Source organism: Tubulanus polymorphus, unplaced genomic scaffold (assembly GCF_964204645.1).
Source record: "Tubulanus polymorphus unplaced genomic scaffold, tnTubPoly1.2 scaffold_21, whole genome shotgun sequence".
NCBI lineage: Eukaryota > Metazoa > Nemertea > Palaeonemertea > Tubulaniformes > Tubulanidae > Tubulanus > Tubulanus polymorphus.
Genome location: NW_027437430.1, coordinates 198,079 through 216,405, shown reverse-complemented (window position 1 = coordinate 216,405; position 18,327 = coordinate 198,079). Strand labels below are relative to the sequence as shown.

Genomic DNA, 18,327 nt, shown 5'->3' with positions numbered 1-18,327 from the left:
CTTTGCGACCTCCATACAAAGCTTAAGGGATAAATGGCAATCCAATAGCTGCGAATAATATTCTTACCTTTCCCATCGCATCAGATCATTATTTTGCAACGATGGTCGTTTTCTTAATTAATCACAGGTATCGATAGTTGCATATTGCAGTTGGATTATCAGCAGTAGTAAATGAGGAAAAAGATTCTTTTGAAAAGGAAAGAAAAGGAAAGAAAAGGAAATGAAAAAGATTCTTTTGAAAGAAAAATGACGCGTAGTAATACTTTGTTTTGCACCGGTCGATGAACTATTTTTCACGCTCTCCGCGGCATTGGAACAGTGCCAAAACACTGCCTTCTAACAGTAATGCCCATATAATATCTTCATCAAACAGAACGCGGTGGTCTATGATTTCTGAGGATTTTTCTGCGACAATGTAGTAACACATGTATGAGAACATTGAGAATTGAATCCTAAAATGCAATGAAAAGAAATGAAAAAACATACGAGGGAAAATGGAAACTTAAGTAAAAAGGTGTTTCAAGTTTAAGCCAAATAATGAAGAAACTATAAAACTTTTCTTTTTTCATTGAAGATTCCATTGATTATTTTATGAGGACATTTGGACCACATTGGTCGCCATTGTCGGCTTCCGGGCGGTAGAATAAATTCGGCATTTTACGCAAACTTATATCGTTTTCTATTGTCAAAAGTGCCACGATAAGTCAACTTATATGTCACTGATAAGCAGGTCATCGCGTGGTAAACGTATACAGCCATAACAATAACAATAATAATAATCATAGTAATTGTACCGAGCGCAGACAGAACAGTTAAGGTTATCATTTTCGCGGTCTTCGAATCGTTCATTCTGGTTTTGTTAATGACCGAGTTTATTTTAGTATCGTACGTACGTAGTATCTGCATAAAAAACTGCATCGAAGATCTTTCTGTCTCTCGTATCTACATAATTACGTAATGGACTTAATACGGAAAAAAGGACGGTTACCGGCGTATCGTTAAAGTTTGGACAAATTATAAACACTTTCGCGAGAAAATCATTTTTCCGAAGATAACTAAACAAAAAAAAGATTCTAATGGATGAAATGTAAAAGTAGGAGTTCATCAAACGTTTTGATCTGAAAAGTACATCCGTGGAGAACTACCGGTTTCAGTAGTGTGGAAAATTACACCCGCTTATCGCGGGGTTTCCTGATTCTTCGACAAATAATGCAAACCTGTTACGTTGATTTCTTTTCGACAGGAAGATGCGTGCAGTCCTGTTTATAGTGATGTTAACATGTGTATACCCGATCTGCTGTTGGTTCATTCCTAATGAAATGTAAGTATCTTTAAAGAAAATCCCCCCCCTCCCCCCGAAACTATTATACTATATACCACGAACTCAAATAAGAACGTGGGAATCTTTTGATGATATATTCATATTACACGATGTATCTCTCTATCGTGATTTGGCGATCTTCATGTAAGGAAGCTTTATTGGACGCTCGTTATCCAGTTAATCGGGTGTATTATAGGTCGATTCCCTGAGACCTTTGCTTGTGCTGTCTCTTTATTGTTTCACGGAATATGTTGTTATTTTGCTAGCCTTCGATTGGAAAATACTCCCACGCATTTCATGTTGAACTTAACCTTTTGAAGATTACCATTTACTGGAAAACTGATGCGGATGTGAACATAATATTTTCAATCCCTTTACGAAAATGATATCATAACGGGTTACGGAGGCAACATAAATCCCTTTGGGACCGGCGTGTCAGTTCGATGAAGTCATTCGTGGATGACGATCCGAATCCCAGCGGTCGTGTTCATGGGTTTGTCAGTGGGAGAGGAGCCTGTTGGTGAACTTACATCGTCTATACCACATAAGGGACATCCGTCACCCAGAGCTCTATTATCCGCTTTCCTTTTGGTATTTATGGTTGACAGTTTTCTGTAATACCTTTTTGGTCGATTTTGATCAATTCCTTGCTAATTACCACTGTATTTTAACGAACTTTATATTTCTATAATAAAGGACAGTGATAATGAAGTTCTTCACTGTTTTAATGACTCCACTGTGACAATTTTGGCCGTGTTTCCAAGAAAAACTCAATAGAATTTGACCTGTAATAGTGATAAATTCTAAATCCAGTCGTAAGGTTATTGAATACAATGCCAAATTTAATCTCTCGGTATTTTCGCGGTATTAGCAAATTGTGCATACCCGATTCGACATGAAAAAATGGTGACATTTTTCAAAAAGTTGACTAAACGTCTTGAACTAAATTTCAATTTCAAAGAATAAAAAAAATTCCATTTTCCAACCACACAAATAATGACATCAATTCAACTAATTTATTCAGGTATAAGAAACTATTTATGGTAAAAGTTTATCTTTGTGATATAATTGCAGTCGCCATTTCCATCGTCACCGCCGGCATCATCGTCAACACCACAGAATACGTGTACGTGAGGGAAGACACCATAACATACTAAATAATATGTTGGATGATTGGGCAGTTTCTAATAGAATTCACGACGGATATCCAAATACGATGTCGGGTATGTTTGATAAATGAACATCAGGAAATAGCCTATACATACCTGAATATGAACCACCCATAGCTGGCTAAAAACCAGCAATTTGTAATTTTACATGCTGTTAAATCTCCGTTAAATCGTTACTTCGCAACATTTATTAACTGTACATCGGTATCGTACATTTACTAATGCGAATTGTTTGTTAAGGAAGGTTTAGATAAATATTTCATTGCCCACAAAAAGATTTGCATTTACCCTTTCAGTGCGTCTACACCGCAGTGCGGTGTATAAATCAGTGATGGATTTTGCTAGTACACCGCACTGCGGTGTATTGATGTAATTAGTAATTTGTAATTATCTCTATTGAAAAATGGCAGCAAGTGTCAAACATAGTGAAATACTAGTAACTAACGATACACCGCACTGCGGTGTAGACGCACTATAGTGGTATTCCCATTGTTCAACACACTAGGGTGGAATTTTTTAGAATTTTCAAATTTTCTCCAGCACTATAGGGTATTAATTAGTCAGCACTGAAAGGGTTTTAAACATCCATAAGTATTGTGCTGTCACGACGAATGACATTCTAAGATGTTCTAAGCAACTTCGAAACCCATGAAATGATTTCATAATTCTATATTTGTCGGCGTCTTCTTTAATTTACAGATCGTATTCCTGCAAGATTGCCGAATGAACTCATTTCTCAATCGGTACGTGTGGATAATAAAAGCGATCAAAGAGCAGTGTTTATTAAAAAAGCGTTTCTCAAAATGCCTCTACAACTCGTGTGAATGCGTGATAAGCACTTTTTGCGAGAAATGAATGTCTACAAAAATAAAGATAAAAGTGCGCCCAAAAATCAGGCTACAGTGTTAGAATCTTCCATTGAATTGCTCCTTTGTGCGGTGTTAAAGTTCAGGACAACGTTAATTGTCCAGGCTTTATCGGCAAGTGTTATGTACTTCAGATTACAAATGAAATTAATCGTCATAGATATGAATATGAATATTTCTAAATTTGGCTCAATCATCTGAAATTACTGCACTTGAAATTATTTCAAATGTTTGTGGAATTTGATAATGATAGTCTACAGAAGCCTTCTGCAATCCTCATCAAAGGCACATTTCGAAGCTGTTAACGCACCGCTGTTCTAGAAAACTGCTTTTGGACTTTCGAAGATTTTAAGATTATTCTTAAGCTATCCTAGGAGTGGGTTATAAAGAAAAGAATTCAAAAAGTGTTGAAAATATTCAAGGAGATTTCTCGAATGATAAGATTTGATCGTGACCTGATAGAAATCATTGCTTGATTCATTGATAAATGCTCCTTTACACTTTTAATCCATAAATATCATCATTACACGGTCTTATTCACTATTTCAGAGACATAATGTTCATCATCTTGGGAGTGCCGATCTCGAAAATGGTATTGCTAACTACCTCGTGTCAAGTCCATCTATCAAGAAACAGCCGAATAGCGTTTCATTTTTGTTGAGAACTGTCTCGACCAGAAAGCAAGCCACAACTACTGCCCCTTCATTAATAGAGAAACTTCGGAATTCATTGAAACAAAAAGGTCACTTTTAGTCGATCGAATATTGAGTGCCAATATTCTCATTATCGTTTCATTGTACGATTCAATACTGAATGTAAGCGTTTCGTTTTTTAGATATACACAGTTCATGGAACACTCCTAGACACATCGTACGAACGGTAAGATATAAACGAAATGAATCGAAAAACGACCCGATTGAATATGTTGACTATTATCATTATGATTACACGTATATTTTCAGCCCATGAATGAAACTGAAAAGGTTCTGCTGTTATCCTTAAAGAAAGAAGGGAAAATACAAGTAGCGCGTGGAGAAGAATATGTTGATGCTTTTATTGTTGAAAGTATTCGGCCGCTCATAACGAAATACGTCGGTACGTACATTATAGTGATTATCCACATAGATTGATTTGAAACTTGTTTTTTTATGTTTATGAAAATTGCCTTTTTTTCATTTCAGATGAATCGATTAGATCGCAGTTCCTGGTTGAACTTTATGGATTAATAAATGATCTCAAATACAAAGGATACAAGATTTATTCACCGAAAAACTCTACCCAGACTCAGATCAGTGATGAATGATCTAGTCTATATTTTTCTAAATATGGAGTGTATTTTGGAGCTTAAAGGAAGCTAAAATGGATACTCGATACTCTCATTGCCGTGTCGCTTCTACAGACGTGTTTTTCGAATAGAATCCACTCGACGCGATGTTGTTTCTGTATTACGAGCGGGGGCTAATGAGCCTTTACGCAGTAATCTATTAGATCAATGTTAAACTTTTGCTTCGACCTTCTTGTTAATTAGAATGCGAGTTTATACTAGATCTGGTCACAGAATGTGAATCGGAAAATATGAGTTGCGCTGTAAAATCCTGACAGGATTTCATTGGACATTTATTTACTTCTTATGTGCGTTATTTTGTGTTTTATCCACCCTGACACTTGTGAAAAATTTGTTTATGCTTTCCGGTCTTGCATATACCTTTCATTGTTTTAAATTATCATTTATACCATCCTATACGAACTGTCACTAGATAAACAACACTTTCTTAATCGGAATAGTCAAACGAATGAATTGTAAAGTATTCATGCAGAAGATATGTACTTATTTTCTGGAAATAAAATTATTTTATCTAAACTTCACATGTTTAAATCATTGATATCATATTTCTTAAAAAAAGCGCTGTGTCTGTATCTAATTCGACTTCTAGACACGAAACCCGGAGTTTGTTTCGACTAGACTCCACGTACTATCTATCATTGACATTAACTAAAACAGTTCACGCGTTGAAGCCTGATATTGTGAATAGGATTTCCTAATGATTCTGCGTGGGTTGATGGGCCACTCCTTCGTTATATTTGATGAACTTCGATTCATGGAAAAGTCTCTGCAATCTATTTTCAAACGTAAATCACTTCATCGTCGTCCGTACATTTAACTAAAATGAATCACTTTTTCAACGTGTGTTATTACTGATATTGAACCATTACCTAAACCACTTTTGCAAACTCGGGTGGAGTTAGAGTAAATGTTGCGGTGACAGTGATTTTCTAATATCATAAAAAGACAACCGACTTTTGCTATATAATTACTGATACAATTCCAAGCGTCAATATCTATTTGTATTCGAGGACAAGGTTGGTTATTCATCAAACTTATTCATCTGACTTATTCATCGAACAAAAATCTTCGACGTATCTTTGCGTCATGATCATAAAAGAACGCTGTTTATTTTTTTTCGCCGTTATTTTAGTACAAAAACATGGATTTTGACGCCGTAGAAATCGTTACAATAGTGCACTACGTCATCAATATTGGTGTTTCAAAATGATTCGTATTATATATATAGAGCGCGGTTAAGTGCAAGTGTCAATTAACTTTCAAGATACACAGTTTTCTTCTTTAATCTGAAAGTAGTTTTGATAAATTGTTTGCTCATCCCCGGAGCATCAACCTCTGTGACGTTAATGAGATTTCATTAGGTAAGACACGAAACGACCAACAATCCGCGAGTTCGTTGCAAAAAGACCTCACCCGCCATCTCGACGAGAAAAGCTGCAAAACCGTGTATTCAAATCTCCCGCAAGACAGCAAGTCACTCACCAGCCAGACTGATCAAGTTCTCTACCTATTGTACATATTTATCTTATCAGTCAATTTCTCTTCACATTCCGAGCAAATACAGATTTTATACCCGGTATAAATTAATGTCGGTAACCGGTTACATGAAACACGTCTGGCCAAAAACCGGAGAATCTGTCTTCTCAGACAATAAAAATATCGATATTAAGGCAACCAGCGTCTAGACGTATCCGTTAACGTGTTTTTACATAACCAGGGCAAAGCTTATACGCTTGCAGCAATAGAAGAGAACAGAACAGTACAGAACTGTAGCACATGCATAGTTATAGATATTTCCAACAGATCGCGCTATTAGAGATCCTATATAAACACACGAGTCACAACGATAAAGTCCACTGTGCCTTCCGAGTAACGACTGCCAAGGTTGAAAGATGACGACTGAGAGTTTGGTTCCAGGTGTCCCATCTGTCTATCTGGAAAAGAACGAGGGTAGTATGCCAGATAATGCGGTTTGTTTGGCTCATCAGAATGATGCTGGTCCGCTGTACCTCGGCGTAGCTGATAGCCCCGAATTAGGACGAATTCCGGGTAAGGTTTTCGAAGGAGTATGCTACTACCCGTATGGCGGCGAGGAACAATCGACATCTGATTTCTACTGGGTTTGTGCAAGTTCGGAGGTTGGACTTCATGTAAGTAGTAGATACACCAAAATTATGTCTTTTAACTTATTCTGATGCGACGTAATCATAAAAACTGATATCATATCCTGCGGGGGTTAATCATCAAGATTATTCAAGGATCATTTGGACCACTAGGAAAAAATATTCTTATTATTTGTAATTGCATGATTTTATTAATGAATTACTAAACTTTCAGCGTATAGACCTATGTATGCATGTTATGACAGAGAAATAATTGAATTAAATGTCTATCTCAACTTCCCGGCCTGTACTCGAAGTTCAAATTCCGACATGATAAGATGTATTGATTCACATTGGTATTTAGACTGTCTTCGTTGATATATCCCAAATGTCAAGTGCAGTATGATTGAACAAGAATACTGCAAATGTTTGATTTTTAGTGGTTAAAATAAATATAATCCAGTTTACTCAGATAACACCGAGCCCCACATGACTAATGTTAATACGTAAAGAGCCACTCATCAGCTAATTCTGGAGATAAAATAATTGCCCATTAAAATGGAATTTGTATACTGCTCAATATATACCAGGGGCGCAGCCACTGGTTAGACAACTGCGACATATGTCGCACCAATAATTGAAAATACATCATGTTGAAACCTCATAATAAACGTTATTCTGTGTATGAAGGGGAAGCAATGACAGTGGTGCATCAGGCAGTATCTTATTCACAGGCACAAATGCGGTTGTATAAAGCACTTTGGTTTAGTGCCACATTCAACCATTTTATACTACAAGTGGGCCTTTAACTCTGTGGACGGTTTTATTCCATCACAAGTTCATGCTGCATTTTTTCGATCAAGAGAAATTCCTCTGAATGAAAAACAATGAGCTAAATTAGCTATAAGATTATTCAATAATCTTATAATTATTGTGCTCATTAAGTCGGCTCTGTTTTATTAAGAAGTGGTGTCAACACTTCTGGAATTGTCCATAGCCCAAAACTTTGGGCCATATATCTACTAAAAAATTACTCAAATATGAGCTCTTATAACCTCCAGAATTTGAATTTAAAAATGTTCTCGGGGAAAGGCTACAGAACCCCCTCCATAATAATTCGCGCCAATGGATCTTTTTGTGTGGTACTACAAGTACTGTTGTATTTTCCAGCCGGCAGGAAGTGCACCAAAGCGAGCCTTGGCAACAGGTTTCCAAACTCAGGGCGGAGGGGTATGTTACCACGTGATTGCTAACACGCCTCACGGTACGATCCCTGGAAAGACGAACGCAGCGAGCACGTGTGCCTATTACTCGCATGGTGGCGCTGAACACTGCGCTGATGATTACTCGTATGTCGTCTGGAAAAAGTAAATCACAGCAACGCCAGAATCGATAAACACGATAGATACAACACGACTAGTTGATAATATAACAAATCTTTATTCAATTGATATTATAGAAAACGATTGTATTATATCGTTATGAAAATATAGTCAATGCTTGATAAATCAGTCTTTCAAAGATTATACAATTTACATTTAATCATGTCGACGCAGACTTAGTAGAGATACTGAAAAGATTGTACCAATTAATGCCTGACGATTATTATTAGAATATTACTAAAACCTCGCTCAATAATATATTCACTTATATACTACAGAATAGTCCGTCTTTTTTCTGGACTTATTGTAGGATTTTCTACGTTTAATCAATGCGGGTGGTCTACTGATAGTCTTTATTAAAACACGAATGATTTCCATATGTCAGACTATGATTTTTGCCTCCCATGGGAGGACCGGTCGAGTAGATTACGAAAACGTGGATTTCACTTTGTCAGATCTGAACCCATTCGAAATATCTTCAACGTGACTTCTTAAACGAACAGCTTTCTTCTTAGGACAAAGGACAACTGGCATCCAAGTCACTTACGTCACTTCCAGAGGAATACAATTTGTATTGATCCATTATTTACAATCGGCAAATATATTTACAAACTATGAAAATATGAGTATATGCGAGAATACGTATATATCACAGATAAGAATTATCGTATGTACGAACTATGAACAAGATATGGTTAGGTTATTCACAAACAGGTGCGCCCATTAATAATGCGTTTATGAACAGAACATGATCGCAATACCAATGTATTTCGAGTTATCCCTATACAGAATAATCCAATATCTTGTAGCAAGTAGGCCTACAGTTTTACTAACTGCATCACCAGTAAGATGTATGTTTAGAGGATCGATGAATCCGTATCGTTGTATCTTTGTTTCTTGTTTCGATTATGCTAAGTAAATTCATAGTATGTGTTATCTAAAATAAAAAATCTGCTTCTAATTACATTTGAAAACATACGATACGCCTATTACCTCGAAATGATTATAGGGACTAGTGAAGTATTTCAGCATACAGTATTAGACACCATTGGGATGGGATACATAACACGGCATTAACTATTATAAAACAATAATCGTTCCTTTTTGGCTTCTATTGGTGAAGTTATTATTTCTCGAGCACATGAAGTGATATTTTCCTTTCTTAAACTTGAGAATGGCTCCTTCGAACGAAGCAGGCGCGTTATTCAAGAGATTGTTTAGTTTTTCAGTTTTTGTGTCCGGAGTGAATCCTTTACCGCAGTCGGCCTTCTTCATACAGCGATAAAATCCGGACGTTGCCATCGATAGCGCTAGACTCTGCGCAGAAACCTTTTTCCCGTGGTAAATCCAGACGATTTCAGCAGCTTCCCACATAGTGTTCGCCTCAATTGGAAGAGGGTAGTTATCGTTGAGATCCCGAATCTGAACTATGTTGTTACGATCAGTTCCTATAAAACAGCAGACGAAAACAACACGATGTAGCGAAGCAGCATTTTCGAAGGAAATTCCTGAGAGTGGAAAACGAATGATTTACCTGTTTTGCCTTCTCCCGCATCTCCCGCCTGACCATCCCCAGCAGGCTGCTGGTTGTTGTGTGAGTTAGAACCTAGATATGATACACATTCAATCATACGATACGATATGATTTGATTTTCATGAAAATGTTTTACAAAATTAATATTTAAATATTGAATAAAGTGTGCTCAAAGTACAGACATACTTTGTAAATAAAGGAATTACTCATTCAAATCAAATCCAATGTGAAGACTTACCTGTCCACTGAATATGTACAGCATCATTTCCTTTCATTTCCAATGTGTTTGGATGAAAGTCGTATTCAACAGCGGGATAAACCTGTACGATATTACCACGTTTTCCTCTCACGTTAAGGTTATGAATTGTTTGCTGGTCGGAAATTCCATTTCCTGTCCGTGGTCTCAACACAAACACGTGGCTTCGGTCTTGAAACGTCCGTCCAAACTGCGCCGTGTTTATAGCAAGTTTAAGTAGACTGTGGTCTCTTTCAACTTCGACCAATGGGTTCTGCTTCACTGGTGACATTACTCCTTTCCGTCTGAAAATTTTTTTTGTTTTTATCATATTTTTTCATACACCTGACCAGATATGGATAGAAATATTGATGCGTAGCCCCTACCGGTCGTAATTGTAAGATGAATCAGTAAAATATGGGTCATAATCATCTGTAGAAATATTGTATCTAGAACGAAAATAAGCATTCACTGTAGATACGTTATCAAACGGTCATCTATATTCAGTTAAATTCGATATCGATAAAAAAATATGAGTGACTTACCTTATTCTTAAAACGCACTGTTTCGCTGCGTTAGAAGGGAAATATGGAAGAGCCCATGTGTAGTTTAATGGATATCCTTCTCGTCCGTTACCAAGATGATTTGATCTGTATATTAGTGAACATTTTCATAGTTTCATTCGTTTATATCGTTTTTGTCATTAATATCTAATATACATGTCTATACGTACCTGGTCCAACCAGCGCCAGAACAAGATGGAGGGTTTAGCTCTACTAAACATTCTTCTTGCATCGGATCAACTGCATCGTACGGGACTTTCCAGATGTACTTTACTTTACCCGCGCTTAATGATTCGCAAGTCTGTTTATTCTTAACACCTGAAAACAGAAAGCGTTGCCAGTTATAGTTCATTTTTCTTTATACAAAACGGAAAGAGTGCGATATTCTTTTTCAAACTCGCCTGGTTTCTTTTCTAAGTAATTGTAAAAATCAACCCATGTTCCTCCATTGGCTTTACATTCGGCAAAGTTGTTCCAGCGACTTCCTCTTTTCCAGGTGTTCGTACCTGGGTAGAATTCAACGCACTCGCCGTATGGTTTCACGTTGAAACTATTGCTTTGGTAATGGCTATATCGATATAAATGAATAAGGTGAAAGAGCCAATTTATACGCAAAAAAAAAAGTAAAATCAGGGCATTCTTATCAACAGTGTGGTAGAAGTTATTCATGAATGACACATAACATCGTGTCCGTGTACCATATACTTTGACGTACCTACACATAGAAGCATTCTCCGCTAAAACAGCTATATCCTTCCACGGAGTTGGATGCCAATATGGGTAATGATCCCTTTCTTCTGGGCACTCATAACCGCGACGGTTACCATTCGGGTTTTGCCTGGTGGAAATGGCACGACTGTAGCCTCTTCTAGAGGCCAAGATCTGATCGGCAACGAATAAACCTAAAAACAAATGACTACGATGACTTTGCGTAATACACCGTATTTGTATTGGATTCCCTTCAATGTTTCCGATTTCTATTCACCTTTATTGCGTTCTCTAGAGTAGCATTTATCATACCAATCCCATGATTCTTGAATGACTCGATTGGTCTCGACGTCCTTTTCCTTCCTAGCAGATCGTTGTTTCGTGGTCTCAGTGTTCGGGGGCGGAGTATACTCTTGTGAAGTGGTCACTTGTCCGTTTCTCAATGTATCCAACTTACCTGATTATAATGGAATCATGAATAAGTCAGATATTTATGAGGCATACGACAAACACTTTTATTTCGAAATAAACTTTCAATACCTGCATCTGATTGACACATGTATTGTAAAATGATGTTGCAGTTTTGTTTATGGGGATCTGTGTCTTCATTACCACCACAACCGTGCTGATTAGTCCATTCGATATCCAGCAAAGTTTTCCCAGCAGATCCACTTTGAAAATATTTCTAAAGGAAATTATAAATCTATCAAATTCAACGTATCTTATGAAAATAAAGAAAAATATCGATTGCCCTAACAACGTTCCCGCTATCATACCATATAATACTGTTCGCCCTCTGTGGTAGCTGGTGTATCAGATTTGTCACCCGCGTTGTAGCCACCGCGATTGTTGTTCTACGAACACAGATATAAAAATGAAATGTTTTTTAATTGCAATTCGAGTTTTCATCGAAAACGTTTTAAGTAGGAATCTTGATGCTGATTCTATACCTGCGAATCAAATACTCTGTTGGCATTTCTCCTGTTCGCAGATCTTTCGTTCAAGCGATTGTTTGATCCCCGAGGATTGTGTAAGTATACATCGCCTGAACACAGGGGTATCAGAAACAACACGATTTGGATGATTCTATTCATTGTAAAAAATCTGAAACTAAGGAAGAACATCAAGTCAATTATATATACTTGAAACGGTATTATTTAATACTTTGTATTGAGATAAAATTCATGTTCTCCATTATCTACCGTGAAGTAAGATACCGGGTCATTAAACGTGTGATTCAAATAGTTTGTCAGGTTTTATCTAATCGCCGACCGAGAGATAATTGTAGGTCGACAAGAGATAAAGTGGTCATCGGTCCTGATCGGGCACCAGTCGTGTTGTACTCAATACAATTCTAAATCAGTATAGTTATAGGCATTAGTCACGTAATTACGTTTGTAACTGCTTAATTATTAATATTGTCCGCGCGAGGATACTGCATGACAGTGCATGCGTCATTGACGTACCAATCCATATAAGGCTTATATATTCGAGTGCCATTGAACATGACGTTCAAAAAACATATCTTCCTCGTTCCAAACAAACGGTTATTTATATCACAATTTTATATCCAGACCGTATATGGTTGTGTACATTGTCTACATTTCCGCGTTCTAATTCAAAAGGGAAACGTGACTAATTTTCGAATGACATGTATGAATAATATACCCGACTAATGTTCGTCTAGAAGCTAGCCGTGTTTCCTGGAACACGACGTTAGGCCGATCTCATCTGTAAGATCGTCTGGTATTCGGACGACCGAAGATTTCTTAAAAAGTGGCAAATACGTGTGAAAAATAGAAAATATGTATTTACTATTAAAACCGACAATCAATTCTCGATAGAAAAATAGCAACTTTCATTATAGCTATATCCGTATAGTTATAGTTATAATCATATTATATACGGGTAGATCAAAAAGATTTTCTATGCCAGTAGTTTAATTATCATTTTCATAAACATATGCGTAGGGGTCTATAGAATTCATTAACATATACGTTTGGGTCTAAAGAATTCATGTTGCAGACAAAGTTTCATCGCGTTACAAAATGGTGCGAACTAGGAACTAGCCAGGGGTTTAACAGAATAGTCCCCGCAAAGTAAACAAACACGGCTCTACGCGTCTATCTCGCATTAACAATCATTTCAACACGAATCTGCCCTTACTATAGATACAATTCTGCTGCTGGTTAAACTCCAACTGAATTATTTAGTTTCTAATCCCTGTTAAAGTTTGAAATTATTGCAATATGAAAAAAATGTAACTTACCGCATCGAAGATTGCGCTTCATATGACGTCAGTAATATCAATAGCTATTTCTAATTTAAGAACACTAGTCACTTTTCAATTAGCCTAGATTTTATATTTGTATATCGTTAAAATGTTAACAACCGAATGAAACAAATAACCATTTGTAGTATGTTCTCATAACATGTGTTTTTGATTAATCGTATGATTGCAAAACTTGTGTCATTCGAAAATGAAACGGGTCCTATATTGTGGGCGTAATACGCGTATGAACTGGAAACACCGGTGTGATTAGGCAATTAGCAATGTTTACTTCCTGGTTCATATTGTGTATCTCATTAATTCATTAGATCTCGAGAAATAGACGTTAAAATGTGGAATTTTATTTGGTTATTGGTAGGAATAGTATCGGCTGATATCTACATGCATAATCCGAGGTAAAGTTATGGAAGTTTTTCGTTTTCATTTATAAGTAATAAAACGGAGACCGATTCTCCGAGGTTGAATTCGATTGCCCACTTTGGCTATATATTGTATTGAGATAGCGTAGCTTGAGAAATGAAATGATATTTCATCAAGTATGAATTCTCGTACCTAACCGCTTAAAGTTACTGTTTGATTTAGTTTCAGATGCTAGCCTATTAATAAAGTCCTTTAAATCTGAGAAAAAAAACATCATAAGATACTTGTATATGGTATATTGGTTGTATGACCAGAAAAAAACAATTTGTCAGTGTTACTACTATTACTGTCGGACTTCTTCATACGCCTATTGAGTTCTAATTTTCATATTTTATTTCAGAGGCAGTAATAATAGGCTGGATGAAAAAGGACGAGCAAGAGATAACGCTAATAGGTAACTATTGAAATTTATGAAAGTTGTTTTTATTGTCATTATCAAAATGAAATAAAAACGTTTAATATGGTAAAACTATATTTTTGCTTGATGTATTTTCAGAATGTTCGACTCACAGAATAACGATCGAGGGGGCTATAATGTTGGAAATATGTACTTTTATCGAGGGTCAAAATTATCAATTGAGTGGTGAGATTTTTATTTGAATTACGTTGTTATTGTAATTACATTGCTATTGTAAATCTTAGTCGGTTCTTTCTAATTTTTTTCTTTGATACGAGTAGTTTATGAAATGTTTGTGTTCAATAAGTTCTTGCTATTTTAGGACAAATCAACACTCATGCAATAACCCAAACAATCATTGTGAGCATATCATTCAGTACATGTGTGGTGAAAATGTTCGTGATGGATCTACTGTTAGGTAAGTTTTTCAAGTCAAATCCCGCCAGCAAAACGATTGTTTTTCTTCTTAATAAAAATTTTTTTATTTTGCTTTAGCACCATACCAGAAAATCCGAGCCAATGTGCCAGATATGATTGTAATAATGATCTTAAATATGGTATGAATGAAAACTTTGAACATTACTTGAAATGCCGTTTACGCAATCGTAATGGTGGTCTCTTTACTGCTGATCAGGTAATATAATTTCATAAGATCGAATTCGTGTTTGTGTTGTAACGAAATTAAGAAGAGTTCCATTATTTGTTCGTAGAAAGTAGGCCCTAAAGCGAAGAATACTCGTCAGAATCCAAATGGCAGAAGAAGAGGATATGAATGTCCTGAAGAGCGAGATTACTATCCATACTGGCATCCTTCACCCTGGAGAGTAAGTATATAAATGAAATTCATCACTTCTTGAATTTATTATTCCTTATATCAGTTACAGTTATATCTGTAACTATGTTATAGGATGTTGCAGTACTCACTAATGATGCTCGCCGATGTCCGTATTATGAAACCGAAAGTGAGAATGTCAAGGGAAGATACTATTGTTTCATACCTGAGACAGTGCTTCGGCAAAATATGTATAAGGGCTTATCGATTCCAAACAATGAGGACGATTGCAAGGTAAAAGTGCAAACCTCAATATTTGATCCGTTGGTTTCTACCCATGTCTAGTATATAATGAATGTGTAACTATGAAGCTCTTGTCTATCGAATAGAATTTTAGATGGCCAAAAAATGACCGGACTAACGGTGTGAGGGGAGTTTGGACGCTTGCTCCGTCTCATGGAATCCCTGCACCTGAGTGTAGGGAAACTGAATTTACAAGAGATAATCATCTTGGCAACACAATCGGTGGAAATCCGTCAACTTATAACTGGACTGTTCCGAATATAGAAAGTAAACATTGTGTTCTAAGAATCAGGTATTATTACATCATCTTTTCAAAAACGATGAGTGCATGGAATTCATGTATCTACGACTTACGTATATCTGATGCAGAATATTTTCATTGTTTATGTTTTCAATGTACAGATACAATATATCAACGGCTGAATTTGATGGTTGGGACGGCAGCACGAACTCAACTCTGAACAAGGCCAAGAGAGGTGTAGCGTCTCAACTAGATTTATCAGAACGTTACGGATTGCAGAAGACGGATGCTGAAAAACGGGGCTACCTTTTCAAAAATAACCCATCAGTTCAAATATTTGCTGGTATCGCTCCATTGCAGTTGGCTATCAACACTGCGCAGTATGGCCGAACATTTCAGGATAGGTGAGTGGTTTTAGGACATGGCCAGAATCTAGATATGGAATACATGAAACTCCGAATTAATAACTGTTTTTTATTTGCGCGCAGGAGTCACGCGTTTGCGATAAAGAAACGACCGGATGATTTAGAAGGGAAGACAATTCGTAATGTGAATGTTCGCGGAAAACGTGGAAACATCGTGCAAGTTTATCCGGCTGTAGAATATGATTATGTGCCGAATACACTGGAGATTGCTGCCGGGGAATACGTGCATTTTCAGTAGGTTTGATTGTAAATACTGTGTAGCCAGTTATTTGATGTATTGTTTAGTTGACAAAATGATTCGATTCGTTTTATAGATGGACCGGTTCAAACACCAACCCTAATAACAATGACGGACAAGGACTGGCTGGTACTGATCGTTCTAATGTTGTACTGCAAAGAGTTCAAGCTTATCCCGAAGGAGATGCAGGACGCAAAGCTAACACTTTCGGGCACTGGGGTCGCAGCTATCCGGCTCATCTTGACAATGCTACTTTCCTTGATATGACTAGAAAAGAACAAACTAAACTTGCATTTCTAAAAGATCGTAAGTCATGAGTTTATTTACTTCTTAGAACATTTGTTGCTGTTTTGATTAGATGAACGAATGAATAAAATGTTTGAATTTTTCATAACAGATCAGTTTGGTGGTGAACTCTCTGAACTGGATGATGCGGGAACATATTTCGACCTCGGGCCCAAAAAGGTTACATCGACAGGAACGTCTTATTTCATGTGTACGCGCAATAACAATTTTTCAAATCGCAGCCAAAAAGGAAAAATCATTTCCGTGCCATTTGTGTCAGAATACAGCAGTATTGGGTGGAATGGTGGAACAATGACTATCGGTGATAGGTTCGTAGGCAAATCTCGAATGTTAATTCTATATGAAGTTAAGAAAAATATTCAAAAATGTCATGTTTATTTTCATTACGTGTTTGGTTGTTGTAATCTTTTAGGGCTTATATTCAAGTTCCTCGAGGTGCGTTCGTGTTTCTGCAGAAAATGCGTTTAGAAGAATGGACTCCCGCTGTTGGTGAGAAGAAAATAGCTGAAATGGGGAGACAAAAGCCAGTAAGTCTAAAGGAAAGCAGACATGCAACAATTCTTATGAAATACCATACCCGGTATCAAAGTAGTAGAATATGAATGGTTTTATTGCTGACTGTGTTGTCATTTCAGTACGGTAACGATTACGCAAGCAACTTCATTGTTATTCACCCGCAAACGAAACTGACAGCTAGCGGTAAAACTTTCAATGTGAAGATGAAATTAACAGGATCGGAAAACAACGTCGCTATCTACCGAACAAACGCCGACAATTTTGCAACTTGGACGAGAATCGACGCGCAAATACAGAACCAAGAAGCCAACTTTGCAGTTAGTGAAGGAGGGGTTTACATAGCTCGATTGCAGTCTCCAGTCGGGTTGATCGTAGGCATTGTTGTTTCATTGCTAGTTGTTTTGCTCATTGTTGTTGGTACTACTTGCTATTTGCGTAGATATCCCGCTAAATGGGTAGCTATTAAGAGTCGCGCCTCTTCGTTCCAACGTTCATTTCAAACTCGAATTTAACTGTCCGAACGTCTGGTCAGAATTGTCAAAATGGTGCTTATTAACTTGTGGATGATGTATATCCATCAGATTAGAATATATTTGATGATTACAAAACTCTGCTGGCAGAGAAATACTTATTTAACCTGATGATATTATTTTGTATATACAAGTTATTAATGATTATCGGAGTAAGAAAAGTTGTGTCGTAGTTTATTCCAAAAATAATTCATTCCATGTTGTTAACCAAATACAAGAGAGTTTTTTATATAATCATAGTTGGACTGAGCAACATATTCATCTACCTCAAAAAGATGCAGAGTCGATATCATGATTGTTGAAAGAAAAGATTGTTGGAGAGAAAATACTTTTATACATAATGATTATATCCTAACCGTGATTTCAAATAGAGACAAATCTATTCTAGTTGTTTGCAAATAAACTACGGATATTTTCCTGCGCATTATTGATAAAAGACGGGTTCGTTTGAGTTCTTTTTTGTTTTACGCGAGGAAGGATAGAGGATTTGATTGTGTAATACTAATGGAAATATTGGACAGCTTAATGTACCAAATGTCATGGAACTATTATCTTTTCAATGATAAATGTTTTGTCATGTAACGTGTAGGTATGAATGTGACTGGGCCCTTCGGGTAATAAGTTTATTTTAACTTTACCAGTCGTCCAGCGTCTTGTATTACAT

General features: G+C 36.7%; 3 protein-coding genes across 6 annotated transcripts; 2 read left to right on the top strand and 1 right to left on the bottom strand.

Annotated features, from left to right (window-relative positions):
• Positions 1 to 6,535: 6,535 nt before the first annotated feature.
• On the top strand, positions 6,536 to 8,233 carry LOC141914447 (uncharacterized). Its single transcript, XM_074805638.1, has 2 exons — positions 6,536 to 6,851; positions 7,974 to 8,233. Exons 1-2 carry the CDS (start codon positions 6,594 to 6,596, stop codon positions 8,172 to 8,174), a joined length of 459 nt encoding a protein of 152 aa, XP_074661739.1. The 5' UTR covers positions 6,536 to 6,593; the 3' UTR covers positions 8,175 to 8,233.
• A 299-nt stretch (positions 8,234 to 8,532) lies between these two features.
• Positions 8,533 to 13,649, bottom strand: LOC141914445 (protein DD3-3-like). 4 transcript variants are annotated; one of them, XM_074805636.1, is made up of 13 exons: positions 13,495 to 13,649; positions 12,176 to 12,335; positions 12,002 to 12,079; positions 11,766 to 11,910; positions 11,503 to 11,682; positions 11,233 to 11,419; positions 10,919 to 11,085; positions 10,688 to 10,835; positions 10,500 to 10,604; positions 10,341 to 10,403; positions 9,958 to 10,259; positions 9,720 to 9,791; positions 8,533 to 9,633 (listed from the first exon to the last, which is right to left on the bottom strand). In XM_074805636.1, exons 1-13 carry the CDS (start codon positions 13,497 to 13,499, stop codon positions 9,266 to 9,268), a joined length of 1,980 nt encoding a protein of 659 aa, XP_074661737.1. In that variant the 5' UTR covers positions 13,500 to 13,649; the 3' UTR covers positions 8,533 to 9,265. The 4 variants fall into 4 exon arrangements, with proteins under 4 accessions (XP_074661737.1, XP_074661738.1, XP_074661736.1 ...); XM_074805637.1 differs by lacking the exon at positions 13,495 to 13,649 and adding an exon at positions 13,392 to 13,449; XM_074805635.1 differs by lacking the exon at positions 13,495 to 13,649 and adding an exon at positions 12,428 to 13,246.
• On the top strand, positions 13,611 to 18,082 carry LOC141914444 (protein DD3-3-like). The gene is made up of 14 exons (XM_074805633.1): positions 13,611 to 13,910; positions 14,276 to 14,329; positions 14,432 to 14,518; positions 14,655 to 14,750; positions 14,828 to 14,966; positions 15,043 to 15,156; positions 15,240 to 15,398; positions 15,494 to 15,699; positions 15,810 to 16,052; positions 16,137 to 16,307; positions 16,388 to 16,617; positions 16,709 to 16,925; positions 17,030 to 17,144; positions 17,253 to 18,082. The coding sequence occupies exons 1-14, from the start codon at positions 13,846 to 13,848 to the stop codon at positions 17,643 to 17,645; spliced, it is 2,289 nt and encodes a 762-aa protein (XP_074661734.1). The 5' UTR covers positions 13,611 to 13,845; the 3' UTR covers positions 17,646 to 18,082.
• The last annotated feature ends 245 nt before the right edge of the window (positions 18,083 to 18,327 follow it).